At 43.3% G+C, this 18,308-nt stretch overlaps 2 protein-coding genes across 6 annotated transcripts in view; both read right to left on the bottom strand.

Moving 5' to 3' along the window:
* The window catches only part of NDUFA9 (NADH:ubiquinone oxidoreductase subunit A9), a 306,980-nt gene that overhangs the window by 112,369 nt on the left and 176,303 nt on the right, over positions 1-18,308 (bottom strand). The gene's annotated exons all lie outside the window — the stretch shown is intronic.
* DYRK4 (dual specificity tyrosine phosphorylation regulated kinase 4) overlaps positions 1-18,308 on the bottom strand; it is a 53,772-nt gene that overhangs the window by 31,111 nt on the left and 4,353 nt on the right. For 4 of the 5 annotated variants that reach the window (XM_050750151.1, XM_050750152.1, XM_050750153.1 and 1 more), the window contains one exon: positions 16,458-16,551. In XM_050750151.1, coding sequence (XP_050606108.1) covers positions 16,458-16,551 — 94 coding nt within the window. Of the gene's footprint in view, positions 1-11,612; positions 11,685-11,773; positions 12,037-16,457; positions 16,552-18,308 lie in introns of those variants that run through there. The other variant, XM_050750155.1, reaches the window with a different exon arrangement.

The following is an 18,308-nucleotide window of genomic DNA, read 5'->3' as shown; positions in this document are numbered from 1 at the left end:
TGGAGTGGGTGATGGGAGAACATTCCAAGGAGAAACAGAGCAGGAGTGAAAGTGCTGAGATGTAGAACAACGCCGGTTTGAAAATGGCAAGACTTGCAATGGCAGGAGCCAAAAGGCAGGAGTAGCAATTGAGGAATGAGAATTGCTTGAACCTGGGAGGTGGAGGTTGCAGTGAGCTGAGATCGTGCCACTGCACTCCAGCCTCCACCATGGAGAAAGACTCCGTCTCAAAAAAAAAAAAAAGTAAGAGTCAGAACGCTTTTTCAAACTTCAGATTGTCACGATTTCTCACTGTGAGTGGCATGATTATGTAAGAATAAAGATACCCCTTCACCATTCTTGGCCCACCACATCCCTAGTTCAAGCACCTATTGCAATGGTCTCCTAAGGAGATTTCCTGCCTCTCCCCAGTCTACCCCATCCTCTACCTTCCTCCTGAGTGGCCTCAGAAATGAAACATGAGCATCTGATCACATTAGTAAGTTGCCTACATCTCCTAGCAACTTCCCAGGGAGCAGAAGTCCCGGCTCGCAAAACGCCCCCAGCCTCACCCCTTGTCATGGCCCCACCCCTGCCTTTTGGCCCCTGCCATTGCAAGTCTTGTCATTTTCCAACACGGCACTGTTCCATATCTCAGCACTTTTGCCCTTGGTCTGCTTCTGCTTGGAATGTTCTCCCATCACCCACCCCACCGCCATGTGACCCAGTCCAGGTCCCCATCGTTCACCCGCATTTGGGCCCCAGCCATAGCAGCACTTTCTCCAGAAAGCCTCTGTGACCATTTCCTCTGGTATTAATATGTGTAAGCCACTCGCTACCCCGTGCTCTGTACTTCTATCACGGCACCTGCAAAGGCTGGTTAGACAAGGTTGTTTTACTGGTTTCTTCTTCTGGTCTATAAGACTCTATTTTATTTTATTTTATTATTTCATTTTATTTTATTTTATTTGAGACGGAGTTTCGCTCTTGTTGCTGGAGTGCAATGGCGCCATCTCGGCTCACTGCAACCTCCACCTCCCAGGTTCAAGTGATTCTCCAGCATCTGCCTCCTGAGTAGCTGGGATTACAGGCACCCGCCACCACTCCTGACTAATTTTGTGTTTTTAGTAGAGATGGGGTTTCTCCATGTTGGTCAGTCTGGTCTCGAACTGCTGACCTCAGGGGAATCTCCCGCCTCAGCCTCCCAAAGTGGTGGGATTACAGGCGCGAGCCACTGTGCCCAGCCAAGACTCTTTAATAAAAGACTTGGGTCTTACGTCAAAGCCTAAGGTGATATCTTGCATTACAGATTGAGCATCCCTAGCCTGAAATGCTCCACTTTTGAGTGCCGACAATGACACCATTCATGTGCACAAACTTTGTTTCATGCACAAAATTACTCAAAATATTGTATAAAGTTGCCTTCAGGCCATGTGCATAAAGTGTATGTGAAACATAGATGAATTCTGTGTTTAGAGTTGGGTCCCATCCCCAAAGTATCTCATTATGTATATGCAAATATTCTTAAATCTGAAAAAGTCTGAAACTCAAAACACTTTTGGTCCCAAGCATTTCGGATGAGAGATACTCAACCCGTAGTAGGCAATTAAATATCTGCTAAAGGAGGAGGAAAAGAAGGTGAGAGGGAAGGAAAGGAGGGAGAGAGAGAGGGAGCAGGAAGTTTGAGGACCTAGCACTTGTCCTGAAAGATCCAAGACGACTCTAGGCTGCCCAGGGAGACAGCTGAGCTTTGAATTCAGTCCTTCCCCCTCCTGGTGGCCAGTCCACCCTTGCCCTGTTCTAGCCTCATTCCTTGCTCCTAGTGGCTTCTGTTCCCACCAGGAAACCGTGCTGCCCTGCTCCCCCGCCCTTCTTTTGGAAGAAAAGTCTCTAATTAGCGAATTCACACCAGAGAATCTTCTCCGCTCATGCCCCCTCTCAAAGGCAACCGCAATTTCCAAGAGAATACCTGGAAAAGGAAGTGCTTTGTTCCAAATAAATGCATCGCTACTCAAAGGAGACAAGAGATGGTTCATGGTAGGAAAGAAGAACCTGTCTGGCAGAAGCCTGTTCCCATTACAAATCGCACTGACCTGACCGTGTAATCTCCGTGTCAGAGTGGATGAAAGAGGTCCCCTGAAGGGTGGAATTCCCAGTCCCATGTCCCACTTCAGTGTCTTGTCCCTGGGTGCTCTGCCTTCCCCTCTATTCTGCCTTGTCATCACGTCAGGCCCTGACCCCCAGCAAGCACAGCCTCTCTCACCTTGGGTATAAAGCTCCGTTTACCCAAGGACCGCAGGGGAGTATATGTCCTGCCCTTTCACGCCAAGACCCAAAGGATAATAGGACTGGTCCCTATTTAGAGCTAATTACAGCGGAACTCCAGAGGCACTGGCTTATCTTATTACCTTGGACCGAATGCTGGATCTCCTCATCTGGACAGTTCAGGGAAGATAGCGACTGGACTCTCTGCAAGCCTCAGGCCACCCAGCCTTTTCAGAAAGTCACACCTCCATCACATCATCCCACCTCAGTCATACTTCACAGGCGATTTTCCTGTTTTCTCAGCTGACTCCTCCTTGTCTCTTCCTCTTTCCCATTAAAAAAAAAAAAAATCCCCAAGTGCCTGGCGGTTTGATGGGCAAATGAAGCTCAACTTCTGTGATATCAGCTCACAGCTTCTCCTTTACAGGCTCTGTCATCCCTTCCCAGAGGCCAGAACTACGGAGTTAAAAATAAATGCATTCACGCCGGGAAGCAGGGGGCGGACAGGAGAGAGAACGAAACTCTGGGGATTTTCTGCAGAATGCAACTAGTTAAGACAATCAGGCTCAGCAGAGCATCACAAAGAACTGGGAGGGAAGGAGGGAGGGAGGGAGGTGGCTGGGCTCCTAAGGGTCCCCAACTAAGGGATTCAGCTACCCTGGCTGCTACAGACCTCGAACAAATCACAGCATCTCTCCCGTTGCCATTTGAAGCTTAGAGTTTGCCCTTAAAGCCCCTTTGCTGTGCATAAGGAAGCCCAGGATGCCTAGATAGGGAGGAGCCACCTCCAGATCACACCGACAGCTACAGCTGCACCCCTGAGACTCATTAGGGGGATGAATGTGGCCGGCCTCTTGGGAGGACCAGATTTTCTTCTCACTCATGTAGTAGCCTCCCTGGGGTCCTACCCACCAGCTCTGTCCCTGCCAGAGGTGGAAAGACGAGGCCCTGCCATCCTTGAGGAAGGGCAAGAGCCTGGAGGTCGAGACAGCTGGAGTCAATTTCTGATGCATTCAGTGCAGGGCCTTGGGGAGATGCTTTGTTTTCTGCACTTCTGTTAAATGCACCTTGGTAAATCATGTTGCTGAATGTGACCTTAGGGCATGTGTAGTATAATGCCCTCAATTTACAAATGGAGAAAGAGAGGCAAAGGTTATCCAAGTGACTTGTCCAAGATAACACAATTAACAGCAGCAAGCTCGTCTAGAACGTAAGCCCTCTAGCGTCGTTTTACTGTCTCATGCTGCCACCCAGTGATCTCCTCTGACCTCTTTGTGTTCTGCCAGGAAACCAGGTGACAAGGGATTATAAAGTACTTCCCCGCCAAAGGTCTCTAATTAACAATAAGATCATGCTTTTATTCTGATAGTGCCTGAATTCAGTTGACAGTGGAGACATTCAGAAAGCAAGCATTTATTCTATAAATTAGGCACTAAATTCCCTATAATATAAAGTGGATTTATGCATCATGTAGGAGGGTTTGAACAGATAATTTCTAAGGCTCTATTTCTATCGATTTAGATAGCATGCCTTTGCATGCTTTTGTATATGTTATTTCTTCTGCCTGAAATGCCCTTCCTCCAGTCCACATGCAGCCTCCTTGCATAACTCCAGGGGGAATGATTCATTTAGACGAAAATATGAATAAAGAACCCTGTAACTCATGCCATGCGACAGTACCAAAGTGACTGGCATGTCAGTGAAGCATGAGATGGTACACTGGGCATCAGCCAATGGCTTAAGAAAACTTTGTCTAGGCTCCCAGAGAACTGCTTCTACCTGCATCAGAGCACTCCCATGCCTCAGTGTCACTTGGCCATTGTGTGTTTTATTTTTTATTTTTATTTATCATTATTATTATCATGATTATTATTATCATTTTGAGAAGGAATCTCGCTCTGTCGCCAGGCTGGAGTGCAATGGCGCGATCTCGGCTTACTGCAACCTCCGCCTCATGGGTTCAAGTGATTCTCCTGCCTCAGTCCCTTGAGTAGCTGGGACTACAGTGTGCACCCACCACGCTCAGCTAATTTTTGTATTTTTAGTAGAGATGGGGTTTCACCATGTTGGCCAGGATGGTCTCGATCTCTTGACCTCGGGATCCACCCACCTCGGCCTCCCAAAGTGTTGGGATTACAGGCGTGAGCCACCGCGCCCGGTGCATTTGTGGTTTATGCTCCCATTAGATTGTGCATATTCTGAAAGAAGGAGATGTGCATTGTTTATTTTTGTATCCCAGCACCAAAAGCAATGCTTGGTTCTCAGTAATCACATATGGGATGATTCATAAAAGTCCATCCGTCAAGGGTCATTAGGCCCCACAGGAATAGAGAAAAGGACACAGACTTCAGAGTCGGACAGATTTTGACTGGCATTCCTCCTCTGCCGCTTGCTGGCTGTGTGGCCTTGGCAAACCATTCATACTCTCTCAGGTAGAGCTGCCTTTTCCACAAAACACGACTAGTCAAAAGTTAAAAGGTGCAAGACAACACGGTGCTGTGGGTGAGAATTAGCAAAAACTATAAACACCAGAATCAGATCCCCCCCAATATTTCCAAATACTTGTATTTCCAAATATAATATCCAAATATTGGAATTATCCAGTACAACTTATAAATTATGCATAACTTGCTTAAAGAAACTAAAGAGCCTAAAAATGTGAGTAAAGTGTAAGACTCCATGCAAATAACACAACAGATTTAAAAATGAACAAATTAGAACCTTCAAAACTAAAAACTATAACAGTTGAAATTAAAAACCAAATGAATGGGCTTAATAACATATTATACACAGCCAAAGAGAGCATGAATGAACTGGAAAAGACAGGTTTGAAGAAATTAAGCAGCAAACAGCACAAAGACACAAAGAGATAAAAAATCTGGTCAGAGATTATAGACGCAGAGGATAAAACAAGGTTTAACATACATTTAGAGTTTCAGAAGAAGAGAAAGAATACGAAAGAGATAATGACAAAATGGCTAGAATAATTTTTCAGAACTGATGAAAGGAAAATTATGAAACTTGTAGAAGGCAATACCTGTATAACCCAGAGTAGGGAATGATTTATTAAGACAAAAAGTGCATACCATAAGTTTACCTGCCTTTAATTAATTACTTCTGTTTATCTAAAAACAACATAAAGCAAGTAAACAGAAAACCCAAGATTATATAAAAGCTGCAGGATAGAAGACATTAATATACAAAAGTCAGTTGCTCTCTTATATACCAGAAATGAACCATTTGAATTTAAAATTAAAAGTGCAATACCATTTACATTAACACTCCCGAGAAATTGAAATACTTAACTATAAGTATGATAAAATATGTATGAGATCCATCTGAGAAAAACTACAAAACTCTGACTGAAGAAATCAAAGAGGATCTATATAAATTGAGATATTTTCCATGTTCATGATAGGAACACTAAATATCATTAAGATATTAGTTCTTCCCAACTTAATCTGTAGATTCAACACAATCCCAATCAGAATCCCAGCAAGTTATTTTATGGACATCAACAAACTGATTCTAAAATTCATATGGAAAAAGAAAAGACCTAGAATAGCCAACACAAAACTGAAGAACACTAAAGTTAGAGGATGGATGGCCCAACCTCAAGACTTACTAATAAAGCTACAGCAATCAAGTCAGTGTGGCATTGAAGAAAGAATAGACAAATAGTTCAATGGAACAAATAGAGGCCCCATAAATAGACCCACTCAAACATAGTCAACTGATCATTGACAAAGGAGCAAAATCAATTCAATGGAGAAAGGCATCTCTTCCACAAATAGTACTAAGCCCAGCATGGTGGCGCACACCTGTAGTCCCAATTACTCAAGGAGGCTGAGGCCAGAGGATCATGTGAGGTCATGAGTTTGAGACCTGCCTGGGAAAATAGCAAGACCTATCACAAACAAACAAACAAAAACAGTGCTGGCACAATTGGACATCCATGTGAAAAAAATTAATCTAGACACAGACCTTATACCTTCCACAAAGATTAACTCAAAATGGTTCATAGACCTAAAAAGAAATCACGAAACTATAAAACTTCTAGAAGATGACATAGAAGAAAATCTAGGTGACCTTCAGTTCAGTAATGACTTTTAAGCCACAATAAAAAAGCACGATCATGACGGAAAAAAAAATGGGTACACTGGGCTTCATTAAAATTAAAACTTCTTTGCAAAAGACTTTGTTAAGAAAACGAAAAGAGAAACCACGGACTGGTAGAAAATATGTGCAAAACACATACCTGAGAAGGGATTGTGCCTAAGTATACAAAGAACTCTTAAAATTCAACAATAAGAAAGCAATCCAATTAAAAATTAGCAAAATATCTGAATAAACACCAGCTCTCCCAATAAGATATATCGATGTCAAATATGCATATGAAAAGATGCTCAATATTATGTTGTTAGGCAATTGCAAATTAAAACAATGAGATGCCACTACACACCTACTAGAATGTCCAAAACCACACTTTGACACACCAAATGCTGGCAAGGAGGTGGCATAACAAGGATTCTTATTCATTGTTGGTGAGAAGGCAGAATGGTACAGCTTGTTTGGAAGGCAGTGTAGCAGTTTCTTATGAAGCTAAATGTAGCCTTAACATACAATCCAGCAATCATGCTCCTTGGTTCACCCAAATGAACTAAAAAATGTGTGTCCACATAAAAACCTGCACATGAATGCTTATAGCAGACTTATTTATAACTGCTAAAAAATTGGAAGCAGCCGGGCGCAGTGGCTCACGCCTGTAATCCCAGCACTTTGGGAGGCCGAGGTGGGCGGATCACAAGGTCAGGAGATCGAGACCACGGTGAAACCCCGTCTCTACTAAAAATACAAAAAATTAGCCGGGCGCGGTTGTGGGCACCTGTAGTCCCAGCTACTCGGGAGGCTGAGGCAGGAGAATGGCGTGAACCCGGGAGGCGGAGCTTGCAGTGAGCCGAGATCGCGCCACTGCACTCCAGCCTGGGCGACAGAGCGAGACTCCGTCTCAAAAAAAAAAAAAAAAAAAAAAAAATTGGAAGCAACCAAATTGTCCTTCAGTCAGTGAATGGATAAACAAACTGGTACACCCGTACAGTGCGGTATTACTCACTGATAGTTACACCCGTACAGTGCGGCATTACTCACTGATAGTTACACCCGTACAGTGCGGCATTACTCACTGATAGTTACACCCGTACAGTGCGGCATTACTCACTGATAGTTACACCCGTACAGTGCGGTATTACTCACTGATAGTTACACCCGTACAGTGCGGTATTACTCACTGATAGTTACACCCGTACAGTGCGGTATTACTCACTGATAGTTACACCCGTACAGTGCGGTATTACTCACTGATAAAGGGAAATAAGCTATCAAGCCACGAAAACACATGGAGGACATTATTGCTAAATGAAAAAAAGCCAGTCTGAAAAGGCAACACACTGCATTATTCCAACAATACAATATTCTAGAAAAGGCAAAACTAAGGCAACAGTGAAAAGAGTGGTTGCCAGGGGTTTTGTTGTGGGGGGAAGGGATGACTAGATGGACAGTGGGGTATTTTTAGGTCGTGAAACTATCCTGTGAGGTGAGCCAAGATCATGCCACTGCATTCCAGCCTGGGTGACAGAGCAAGACTCCATCTCAAAAAAAAAAAAAAAATTATTGTTAGCAAATTGGCAAACTAAAAAGTCACACATATCAGGTAATAAAAAGGATGTGGAATGACTGAAATGAGTGCACACTGCTGGTGACAAGGTACATTTGCACCAATGTTTTGGAAAACTGTCATTACCTGGTAAAGTTACGCATTCACATATCCTGTTACCCAGCAGTTCCCCTCCTGGGAAGATACCTTAGAAATGCCCTTATACAGACGCACTGAGAAATATGCACAAGAATGCCCATAGCAGCATCATTTTCAATAGCAAACATGGCCAGGCACAGTGGCTCACGCCTATATTCCCAGCACTTTGGGATGCCGAGGCTGGTGGATCACTCGAGGTCAGGAGTTTGAGAGACCAGCCTGGCCAACCTGGTGAAACCCCGTTTCTACTAAAAATATAAAAATTAGTTGGGCATGGTGGCATGCCCCTGTAATCCCAGCTACTGGGGAGACTGAGGCACAAGAATCACTTGAACCCTGGAGGCGGAGGCTGCAGTGAGCCGAGATCGCGCCACTGCACTCCAGCCTGGGTGACGAAGCAAGACTGTGTCTAAAAAAAAAGAAAAAAAATTTCAATAAAAAATAAATAGCAAACACACAAGAAAAAACAAAATGTCCGTTAATTGTAAAACTGATTTAAAAAAATGTGGTGTTCCTGTATAACAAAACATGGCAGTTAAATTAATTGATAACCAGTGTTCCTAGAACAAAGGTGATATTCATAGTATTTGAAGACTCGGGGCACAGGTAATGATCAATCAGAAGAGGCCTAATCAATCCCATGAAAGCCAGCCAAATGTTATACCAGTGTACGCTGGCTTAGCACTGAGCATAAAAAGCAAGTTGCAGAAGAACACTCAACAGTATGATTCCATGTATGTTTAAAAAAAAACACGCAAAATGAGCCAATACATAGTTTAGAAGGTTTAGAAACAGATAAAGAAAATTAGTGGAATAATAGATGCAAAACTCAAGAGAGTAGTTATCTCAGAGGGAACAATGAACAGGACAAGATGCAATGGGGAGGGACACACATGGGACTGCTTTCTTTTTTTTTTTGTTTTTTTGTTTTTAGATGTAGTCTCGCTCTGTCGCCCAGGCCAAGTGCGGTGGTGCAATCTTGGTTCACTGCAACCTCCGCCTCCCGGGTTCACGCCATTCTCCTGCCTCAGCCTCCCGAGTAGCTGGGACTAAAGGCACGTGCCACCACACACGGCTAATTTTTTGTATTTTTACTAGAGACAGGGTTTCACTGTGTTAGTCAGGATGGTCTCCATCTCCTGACCTCATGATCCACCTGCCTTGGCCTCTCAAAGTGCTGGGATTACAGGCGTGAGCCACCACATCGGGCCTGGGACTGGGACTGCTTTCTTAAAACCTTGTGTTGGGTACACACAAGGGTGATCATTGTATTGTAGTATCATTCTTTATACTTTACACATATTTCTTTAATATTATTTTATATATACTCAACAATTAATAATAAAAGGTGTTTCTTGAAAAGCATTCATGAATTACAGAATGAAATCTGAATCCTGATTTCAGCTTTTATTCCCAGAATGACTTTAGGTGCCTTGTATATAAATCTCTTTAGATCTCAGTTTCCTCCTCTGTAAAATGGAGGTGATGACCCCCTCAACATTGTTGAAAGAAGCAAATAAACACTGCTATAACACACACCGGGACAGCGGGGATTGCATTCCCAACATCTCCTTATCCCCACCTCCAACGTCAAACTGATACTCTATTTGTCATGGCCTGAAGAAGCTTTCAATAAAACTATCTATTGCTCTGATTAATTCTTGTACTCAGAGACATGTCCCCCATCCGCCAATTCCTGCTCACTTCACATTCCTTTGCCAGAAACCAAAGGTAATTTCAAATCTTTGTTCTCCTTTCTTTTATTAGAAATTAAAGCACCAATGAACACGCAGAACAAAGGAACTGGTACTTACCATGTAGATCTCAGAAAGAGTGGGGCCCTAGGAAAGAATGGGGGAAAGTATGTAAAACTCTCCTTCAGGGCCCCAAATCCATTCCAAATGTAGATATTATATAGAAGTAAATGCCTATCTTCATTGAGCCACTGATTCTAGATTGGCTGCTTATGGTTACATTTTAAACGTTTTAATGTTAACTTGCAATGATCATTACAAGTTCTTCTAGTTCAGGTCTTCCATTTGTATTTAACAGGTGAATGCATTACCGTAAATAATACTGTGCCACCCTGAAGACCCAGACAGAACTAGCAATTAACATCTCTGCTGCTTGCTCGCTCTTCAGCTTGGACTGATTTCCATTCCTTTGGCCAACACCAAATGGTCAGATCAGGGTTTGGTTTTGTTCCTGCTTTTGGTATAGGAAGTGCTGATGAGACACGGAAACGAGACAGTGAATGACCCTCGGATATCCTCTTCCACTGTGTGACACTCACTGATAAGCCTGTCTCTTACAGGAAGCCCCTTTCTGTTAAACGGAGAGACGGAAGATAAAAGCAACCAGTATTTATTGGGCTTCCAACATTTGCCAGCCAGAGAGCTCACGTTCTCTTACCTCTTTAATACCACTGCAATCAGGGGATATAGGAACAATTATTCCAGGTTCACAAACAGCAAAATGTCCTAACTGAGGTCTCACAGCTGGTGATGAAATGGACACCTGTCCCCACACGATAGAAAAGAACTTTTTAAAAAATGTCCATGACCCCTAAAGATTCTGATTTCAGTAGTGTTTAAAACTTCCCCGGGTGTTCCCAATATACAAACAAGGCTAAGAACCACTGGTCTATTCAGTTCCAACGCTTTAACTGCCAGGGAAAATGAAGGTGAGTCATTACCATTCTCAGCATTTAATCAAAACATCTGATCTTCCTACAAAGAAGCCCAATTTTAAGCTTTATGAGAGTTTTGTGGCCTGTTTTATTCTCCACTGCATCGCTAGCCCCTAGAACAATGTCTGAAACGAGTCGACAGTAAATATTTGTAGAGGAAACAAATGAATAAACACACTCCTAGTTTTTATTCCACAAGGACACATCAAGTGCTAGTCTGTGAGAGGCACTGACCTAAGTTCTAGGGAGCTGGCACTGAGCCAGTCCAATAAACCTTTGCCATTGTGCAGTCTCCATTCTAGACCAGCACTATCCAATAGAAACATCATGTGAGTCATGAGTATCGTTTTAAATTTTCTGGTAGCCACATTAAAGAGATAAAAAGAAACAGATGAAATTAATTTTAATAATGTGTTTTATTTAACACGTTATATTCAAAATACTATTTTAACACATAAACAATATAAAATTATTTTACAACTGTATTGACGCATTAAAGGGCATACGATAAAATGTATATTTATATCAATATGATATAAATAAAATACGATACAATATGACAAAATATAAACCCAACTACAAAAATTACTAATACATCATTTGACATTTATTGTTTTCACACCAAGTGTTTGGAATCTGGTGCATATCTGACACTCACAGCACACCCCCAGTAGGACACATGCCAGGGGCCATGTGCCAAGGGCCACCATATCGGACGGCGCAGTTCTGGAGGGCAGGAGAGACAACAAACGAGTAAGCAAACAGATTTGTCATTAGAAAGGGTGGGGGAGGAATGCCTCTCTCAGGAGGTGATATTCAGCAAGGGAATGATTGAAAGGCTCTAAGAAATTAACAGAGAAAAAGTACCTGTGCTTTCGGTGCTGAAACTAGAAATGTGTCTTCAGTATAATTCTGGATGTGCTTTGTAGCATCTTGTGGCTGTCGGGGAGATCGTAATGTAATATCCTAAATTACCAGCTTCCATCCCTAGGACTCTCTCCCAGGTTCTCTTCCAGGTATAGCCTAACCTGTGATCCTGGAGCTCAGCTAGCTCCTTGAGTCCCAGAAACCAGCTGAGGCAACGCTGAGATGCAGAAAAGCCGGATGTCCTCCAGCCTACTGGGTGAGATGACTGAGGACCAAAGGGCCTCTTTCCCCCTGCCGGCAGTTCCGAGAAATGCAACACGGAGCATTTTCCTGAGAGTTCTTTGATCCTTGCCAGCTGAGCAGAAAGGATAGGGGCCCTCCACTGGCATCAAGGTTCTACCCCGTGTTAGTCCAATGAATAGGGCATCTGAAAAGAACTCCAGATTACTAGAGAGAGAGAGAGCCACACTGTTGTCTTAAAGTCAGGTGAAATCACATTTTAAAATTTCCCTTGGCTGAAATGTTACCAGGACCCATATTAAAATATGTGAATACTTGATTATTATAAATATTATACTTATAATCTATAATTTTAAATGTTGTGAAAAACATAAATTATGATTAATTTATTTAAATATTTAAGTTGCCCTTTCAACACCTGCTTGGGGCAGTAGGCATCGTGAGATCCACAGCTCTCTCTTCTTCAGTGTTTTTTTTTAGATGAAGGGATTATAATTCATACAATTCATTTTCTTTCTCCAATTAGTATCATAACTGTCCACTGAAACCCAAGACTTCACGTGCAGAAGCCAGTTACTGAATTGTTTGCATTTCCTTCCTAAAACCTATTAAATTCAACTGGATGAGAAGTCTGTTGAGGAAAACCAATAGATGTTGAAAAGACATTTATTTAAGCCCCATCAGAACAACTAGCAATACAAAGACAGTAGTTTTAAGTTTCAAGAGTATTTTTAAATGACATTGTGAATTTGCCAGTAATTATTGTAAAATACAACATAATCAAATCGATTTTGAATGTGACTTTTTTTATCCTATTTTATTTATTTATTTATTTATTTATTTATTTTTTTTGAGACGGAGTCTCGCTCTGTCGCCCAGGCTGGAGTGCAGTGGCCGGATCTCAGCTCACTGCAAGCTCCGCCTCCCGGGTTTACGCCATTCTCCTGCCTCAGCCTCCCGAGTAGCTGGAACTACAGGCGCCGCCACCACACCCGGCTAGTTTTTTTGTATTTTTAGTAGAGAAGGGGTTTCACCCTGTTAGCCAGGATGGTCTCGATCTCCTGACCTCGTGATCGCCCGTCTCGGCCTCCCAAAGTGCTGGGATTACAGGCGTGAGCCACCGCGCCCGGCCCTTATTTTATTTATTTTGAGACAGGGTTTTCTTCTGTTGCCCAGGCCGATGCAGTGGCTGGTGCAAGCACGGCTCACTGCAGCCTCAACCTCCTGGGCTCAAGCGATCCTACTACCTCAGGCTCCCAAGCAGCTGGGACTACAGGCATGCACTACCACACCCAGCTAATTTATTATCATCATTATTATTACTTGTAGAGACGGGGTCTTGCTATGTTACCCAGGCTGGTCTCAAACTCCCAGGCTCAAGTGATCCTCCTACCTCAGCCTCCCACGTGCTAAGATTACAGGTGTGAATCATCACGCCCCAAACTTATTTTATTTTTGACAATTCCTGTCATTGTAACTGCAACAGAGTTTGCTTTCTTTAAACTTCATTGAAATGTGTAAGGAACTTTACAGGACAACATTTAACAGAGCTATCATTATGCAACAGAGAGGCATGGAAGAGAGTGGTTAAGAATAGGGATTTGGTCGGGTGTGGCGACTCACACCTGTAATCCCAGCAGTTCGAGAGGCTGAAGTGGGAGGATGGCTTGAGCCCAGGAATTTGAAACCAGCCTGGGTAACATAGCGAGACCCTGTCTCTACTTTCAAAAATTTTTTAAATAACAATTTAAAAAGAATATGGGTTTGAATTCTGTCCTCCACTCACTGGCATTATGACCGTGGGCTAATTGGCCTTGCTTGTATATCATTTTCCCCTCTGTAAAATTGGGGATAAAATAGCACTTGCTGCTAAGGCACGTGTGAGTCACCTCAGCACTCAATAAATGTGCGCTCAAGCAGCTTAAAAACGTGCACGTTGCGGCGGGGCGTGGTGGCTCACGCCTATAATCCCAGCACTTTGGGAGGCCGAGGCGGGGGGATCACGAGGTCAGGAGATCGAGACCATCCTGGCTAACATGGTGAAACCCCATCTCTAATAAAAAAACAAAAAATTAGCCGGGCGTGGTTGCGGGCGCCTGTAGTCCCAGCTACTCGGGAGGCTGAGGCAGGAGAATGGCGTGAACCTGGGAGGCGGAGCTTGCAGTGAGCCGAGGTCATGCCACTGCACTCCAGCCTGGGCGACAGAGCAAGGCTCTGTCTCTAAATAAATAAATAAATAAATAAATAAATGTGCAAGTTGCAAACCTCATGATGATTTTGCTAAAATAAAATCATAACCAAGATTGTTCTGTTTGCATCATATTTTAACATTTGAAAAGAATGCCATCTTTATTATATTACCATGTTTGGCTGGAGATTTATTATTTCAAATATTTTACAGTAATTTTTATTTTATCAAAATAAATTTGTTTTAGGTATTAAAAATTGCACCTATAAATTGCAAAATAAACGTGTTTTTTTATATGTGTTAATGGCACGGGTAGCGGGGTGGAGCAAAGGACTCTGCATTAGGGCCCATTTGTATGAGTTATAATCCCAAGGGGGACAACACTAGAGTTAAATCAGGAACAGCGCTTGGAAGAGGAAACCTAAAGTCATAATTTTAAGGAAGTGTATGTGATTTACAGGAGGACCATTTTTGCTAGGCCTTGGGTTAGGCTGCTGAACTCCAGTTCTCCCAATCAATGATGTAGGCAGGATTCAGAAGTCAAACCTGAATGCTTTGGGCTGAAGTTTGCTGCAAACTTTCAGGACAAAGACCCCAAACAATATGATCTTTTGAACACACTAAGAAATGCAAACTGAGTGGTGTTAGATTTTTAAAATACACCTGATTTAGAAGTTGATCCCATAGATGGTTATGACAAAGTCATCCCATCACAATTTTAACTTCAGTGCAGTGGCATTTTACTAGTTTTTGAGGCAGAGTGAAAGGAAAGACACCATGTCTGTATTAGAAAAAAAGCAGATCTTGGCCCGGCACGTTGGCTCACGCCTGTAATCCCAGCACTTTGGGAGGCCGAGGCAGGTGGATCACTTGAGGTCAGGAGTTTGAGACCAGCCTGAACAACATGAAGAAACCCTGTCTCTACTAAAAATACAAAAAGTAGCCAGGCGTTGTGGGGAAAAGAAAGAAAGATCAGACTGTTACTGTGTCTATATAGAAAGTGGTAGACATAACAGACTCCATTTTGTTCTGTATTTGAGATGCTGTTAATCTGTGATCCTACCCCAACCTTGTCCTTGCAAGAGACATGTGCTGTGGTGACTCAAGGTTTAAAGGATTTTGAGCTGTGCAGGGTGTGCTTTGTTAAACAAGTGCCTGAAGGCAGCTTGCTGGTTAAAAGTCATCACCATTCTCTTAATCTCAAGTACCCAGGGACACGTACATTGCCAAAGGTCGCAGGGACCTCTGCCTAGGAAAGCTAGGTATTGTCCAAGGTTTCTCCCCATGTGATGGTCTGAAATATGGCCTCGTGGGAAGGGAAAGACCTGATCGCCCCCCAGCCTGACACCCGTGAAAGGTCTGTGCTGAGGACGACTAGTACAAGAGGAAAGAAGGCCTTTTGGCGGTTGTTGGCAGTTGAGATAGAGAAAAGCATCTGTCTCCTGCCCGTCCCCGGCAATGGAACATCTCGGTGTAAAACCCAATTGTATGTTCTGTTTACTGAGAAAGGAGAAAACCACCTTAGGGCGAAAGGTGGGACTTGCTAGCCCAATGCTGCTCTTTATGCACTAAAAAGGTTTATGAAGATGTTTGCATATGCATATCAAGGCACAGCACTTTTCCTTAAACTTATGTCACAGAGATCTTTATTCATATGTCTTACTGCTGACCTTCTCCCTACGATGATCCTATTATCCTGCTACTTCCCTTTTTTCTAAGATGGTAAAGATAATTATCAATAAATACTAAGGGAACTCAGAGACCAGTGCCGGCGTGGGTCCTTGGTATGCTGAGCGGCGGTCCCCTGGGCCCACTTTTTCTTTCTCTATACTTTGTCTCTGTGTCTCATTTCTTTTCTTAAATCTCTCGTTCCACCTAACAAGAAACACCCACAGGTGTGGAGGGGCAGGCCACCCCTTCAGCGTGATGGCGCACGCTTGTAATCCCAGCTACTTGGGAGGCTGAGGCAGGAGAATCGCTTGAACCCAGGAGGCGGAGGTTGCAGTGAGCCGAGATCATACCATTTCACTCCAGCTTGGGCAACAAGAGTGAAACTCCGTCTCCAAGGGGAAAAAAAAAAGAAAAAAGCAGATCTTTTCTGGAAGTGTTCTTGAACTATTCCAGGACACTTCCAGTAGGATCCCACATATATAGAGCAGAATGAAAGATACCATGTATGCACTCACCTAGGGTCTTCTCGAATACAGCTCACCTGTTAGATGAAGGCCTTGCCCGTCTGCTGATTTTCCCTCCACACCCACCCAGATTTGGCCCTGCCAATCAGCGTGATCCTCCACACCTTTCCCTTTGCGCTGTCCCCAGAGGCGCTTGGGGCACACCCATCAGCACTGGGCCCTGAGTCCCTAGGTCCTCACGATGATACCTCTCTTCCCCAGTGAAAATTCAAGGATCTTTACCTTCACAGAGGTGAGCTTTTGTTTCTTTCTTGCTTTCAAAACCAGGAAGGGAGTCAAATCGCATTTCCTTGGCTTTTTAGCATCCATTTGAGTCCTGCAAGAGGGAAAGTAAAAAAGAAATTGGCAGGAGGAGTCAAATCTAAGTAATGGCCCACACACTCAGGGACAGAAGAAAGCAGGCAGGTTTGAAGAAGAGAAGGCAACAGGCTTAAAAGCAGGGGCAGGGTCCCTCTTTCTCCCTTGCTTCCTTCTGATGGTCATGTGAGGTCAGGAGGTCAGAGCAAGAGACAGAAGCCAGGGAAGGAGGAAGAGATAATCCGGTGATTAGCAGTTTAGACAACCAAGCCGGAAAAAACCATTTCCCCTACTTCACTGGAAAGTAAACCTCATGCTTCTGCCACAAACACAATATCCCCCTGCAAGATGGGCATATTCGTGGGCTACTTAGACAGTTTAATGCCTATAGAAAAAGAAAAGGGGGACAATTGGTAGAAACACTTCCTCTAACTCTCATTTGGCCATGTTTGCATCTTTTTCATTCAGAGCACAGTTCTGTTAATAATTAACTTACTGCAAAACAGAAAAAAACCTTGCACACATTCATGGAATCTAGTGTAAGCAATAATTTCTACAAGTGGAAGGTGAGTTTTAGAGGGGTCTCAGGACACACACATTCCCTGTTACATTAGCAGAGCACCTGCTGAAACTGCTCGCTCTGTGTCCTCTGCAAGTCCCTTTTCTGCTTCTAACCTTAGCCAAGAGCCAAGGGAATCGAGAATACACGAAACAGGGGCAGAACAGGAACCAAAGCAAATGTTATCACAGCTTCTGCAAATCACTCCCCTGGCAGGCTCTTGCAGATGCCACATAAATGATGATGGCACCACAACTCTGAAAGTTGTTCAGAGGATTAAAGAAAAGTCATGCTACCAGGTATTGTGGCATAACTATTAAAAAATCAGAACTCGTCCATAAAGGGAAGTTAAAAAATCATGGCACACATATGTTTTATGAAATATAATGCAGTCATTTAAAACATAAGGTAGATCTTTATATGTGCCCATAATGTATTGAGCAAAAACAGTAGAACATGTGTGTAATATAATCCTATATTTATTTAACAAAAAACACAATGCTTGCATGTCTTTATACAGGCGTATTGAAAGATCTGGAAGAAGTGAACTGTAATAGTGACCTCTAAGAAGTAGGGCTGGGGGAGGTAAGTGGGAACATTAACTATAATATACACACACATACATACAATATGAAAAAATTCTGCACAAAAGCAAACAAAAATTACCAGTAACTTCTCTGCTTATGATCAGAGTTTCACTTCTTCCTTCTCTCCTTTCTTTCCATAAACATTTGCTGAGACAATTTCACTGATAAACCAGACATGGTCTCTGCCCTCAAAGAGAACTCCTTATCCAGGAAAGGAGGTACACAGAAGAAAGCAGATCATGACAATGCATGTGATCAATGTATGAATACAGGCTTGTGCAACCAGCTCCCAGAGCATGCTTGCAGGTGTTGACTAAGTCGGCTGGGGGAGCTGAGGAAGCCTTCACGCTTGAGCAGGGTAGAACCATCTCTGAAGAATGAGCAGGGCAGGCGGGAGTGTCAAGGGCAGATGGAGGAGGACACACAAATAACATAAATGCGAAAGAACATTGTCTTTTCCAGAAATTTTGAGCACTGTCCTTGGACATTGCTGGTGGAGGGCCAGGGAGGTAGATGAGGTTGTAAAGGGTCCCATAGCCCAAGTTGGAGTCTTGGAACCTACGTGGCTATGCTAAGCCTGGGCTGCAGATCAGATGTGTACTCTGGTACCATCTCTCTGGCAATATCATG

This window comes from Macaca thibetana, chromosome 11, assembly GCF_024542745.1.
Source record: "Macaca thibetana thibetana isolate TM-01 chromosome 11, ASM2454274v1, whole genome shotgun sequence".
Lineage (NCBI taxonomy): Eukaryota > Metazoa > Chordata > Mammalia > Primates > Cercopithecidae > Macaca > Macaca thibetana.
Note: the sequence above shows the minus strand (reverse complement) of the source record. Positions and strands in the feature narration are given on the sequence as shown.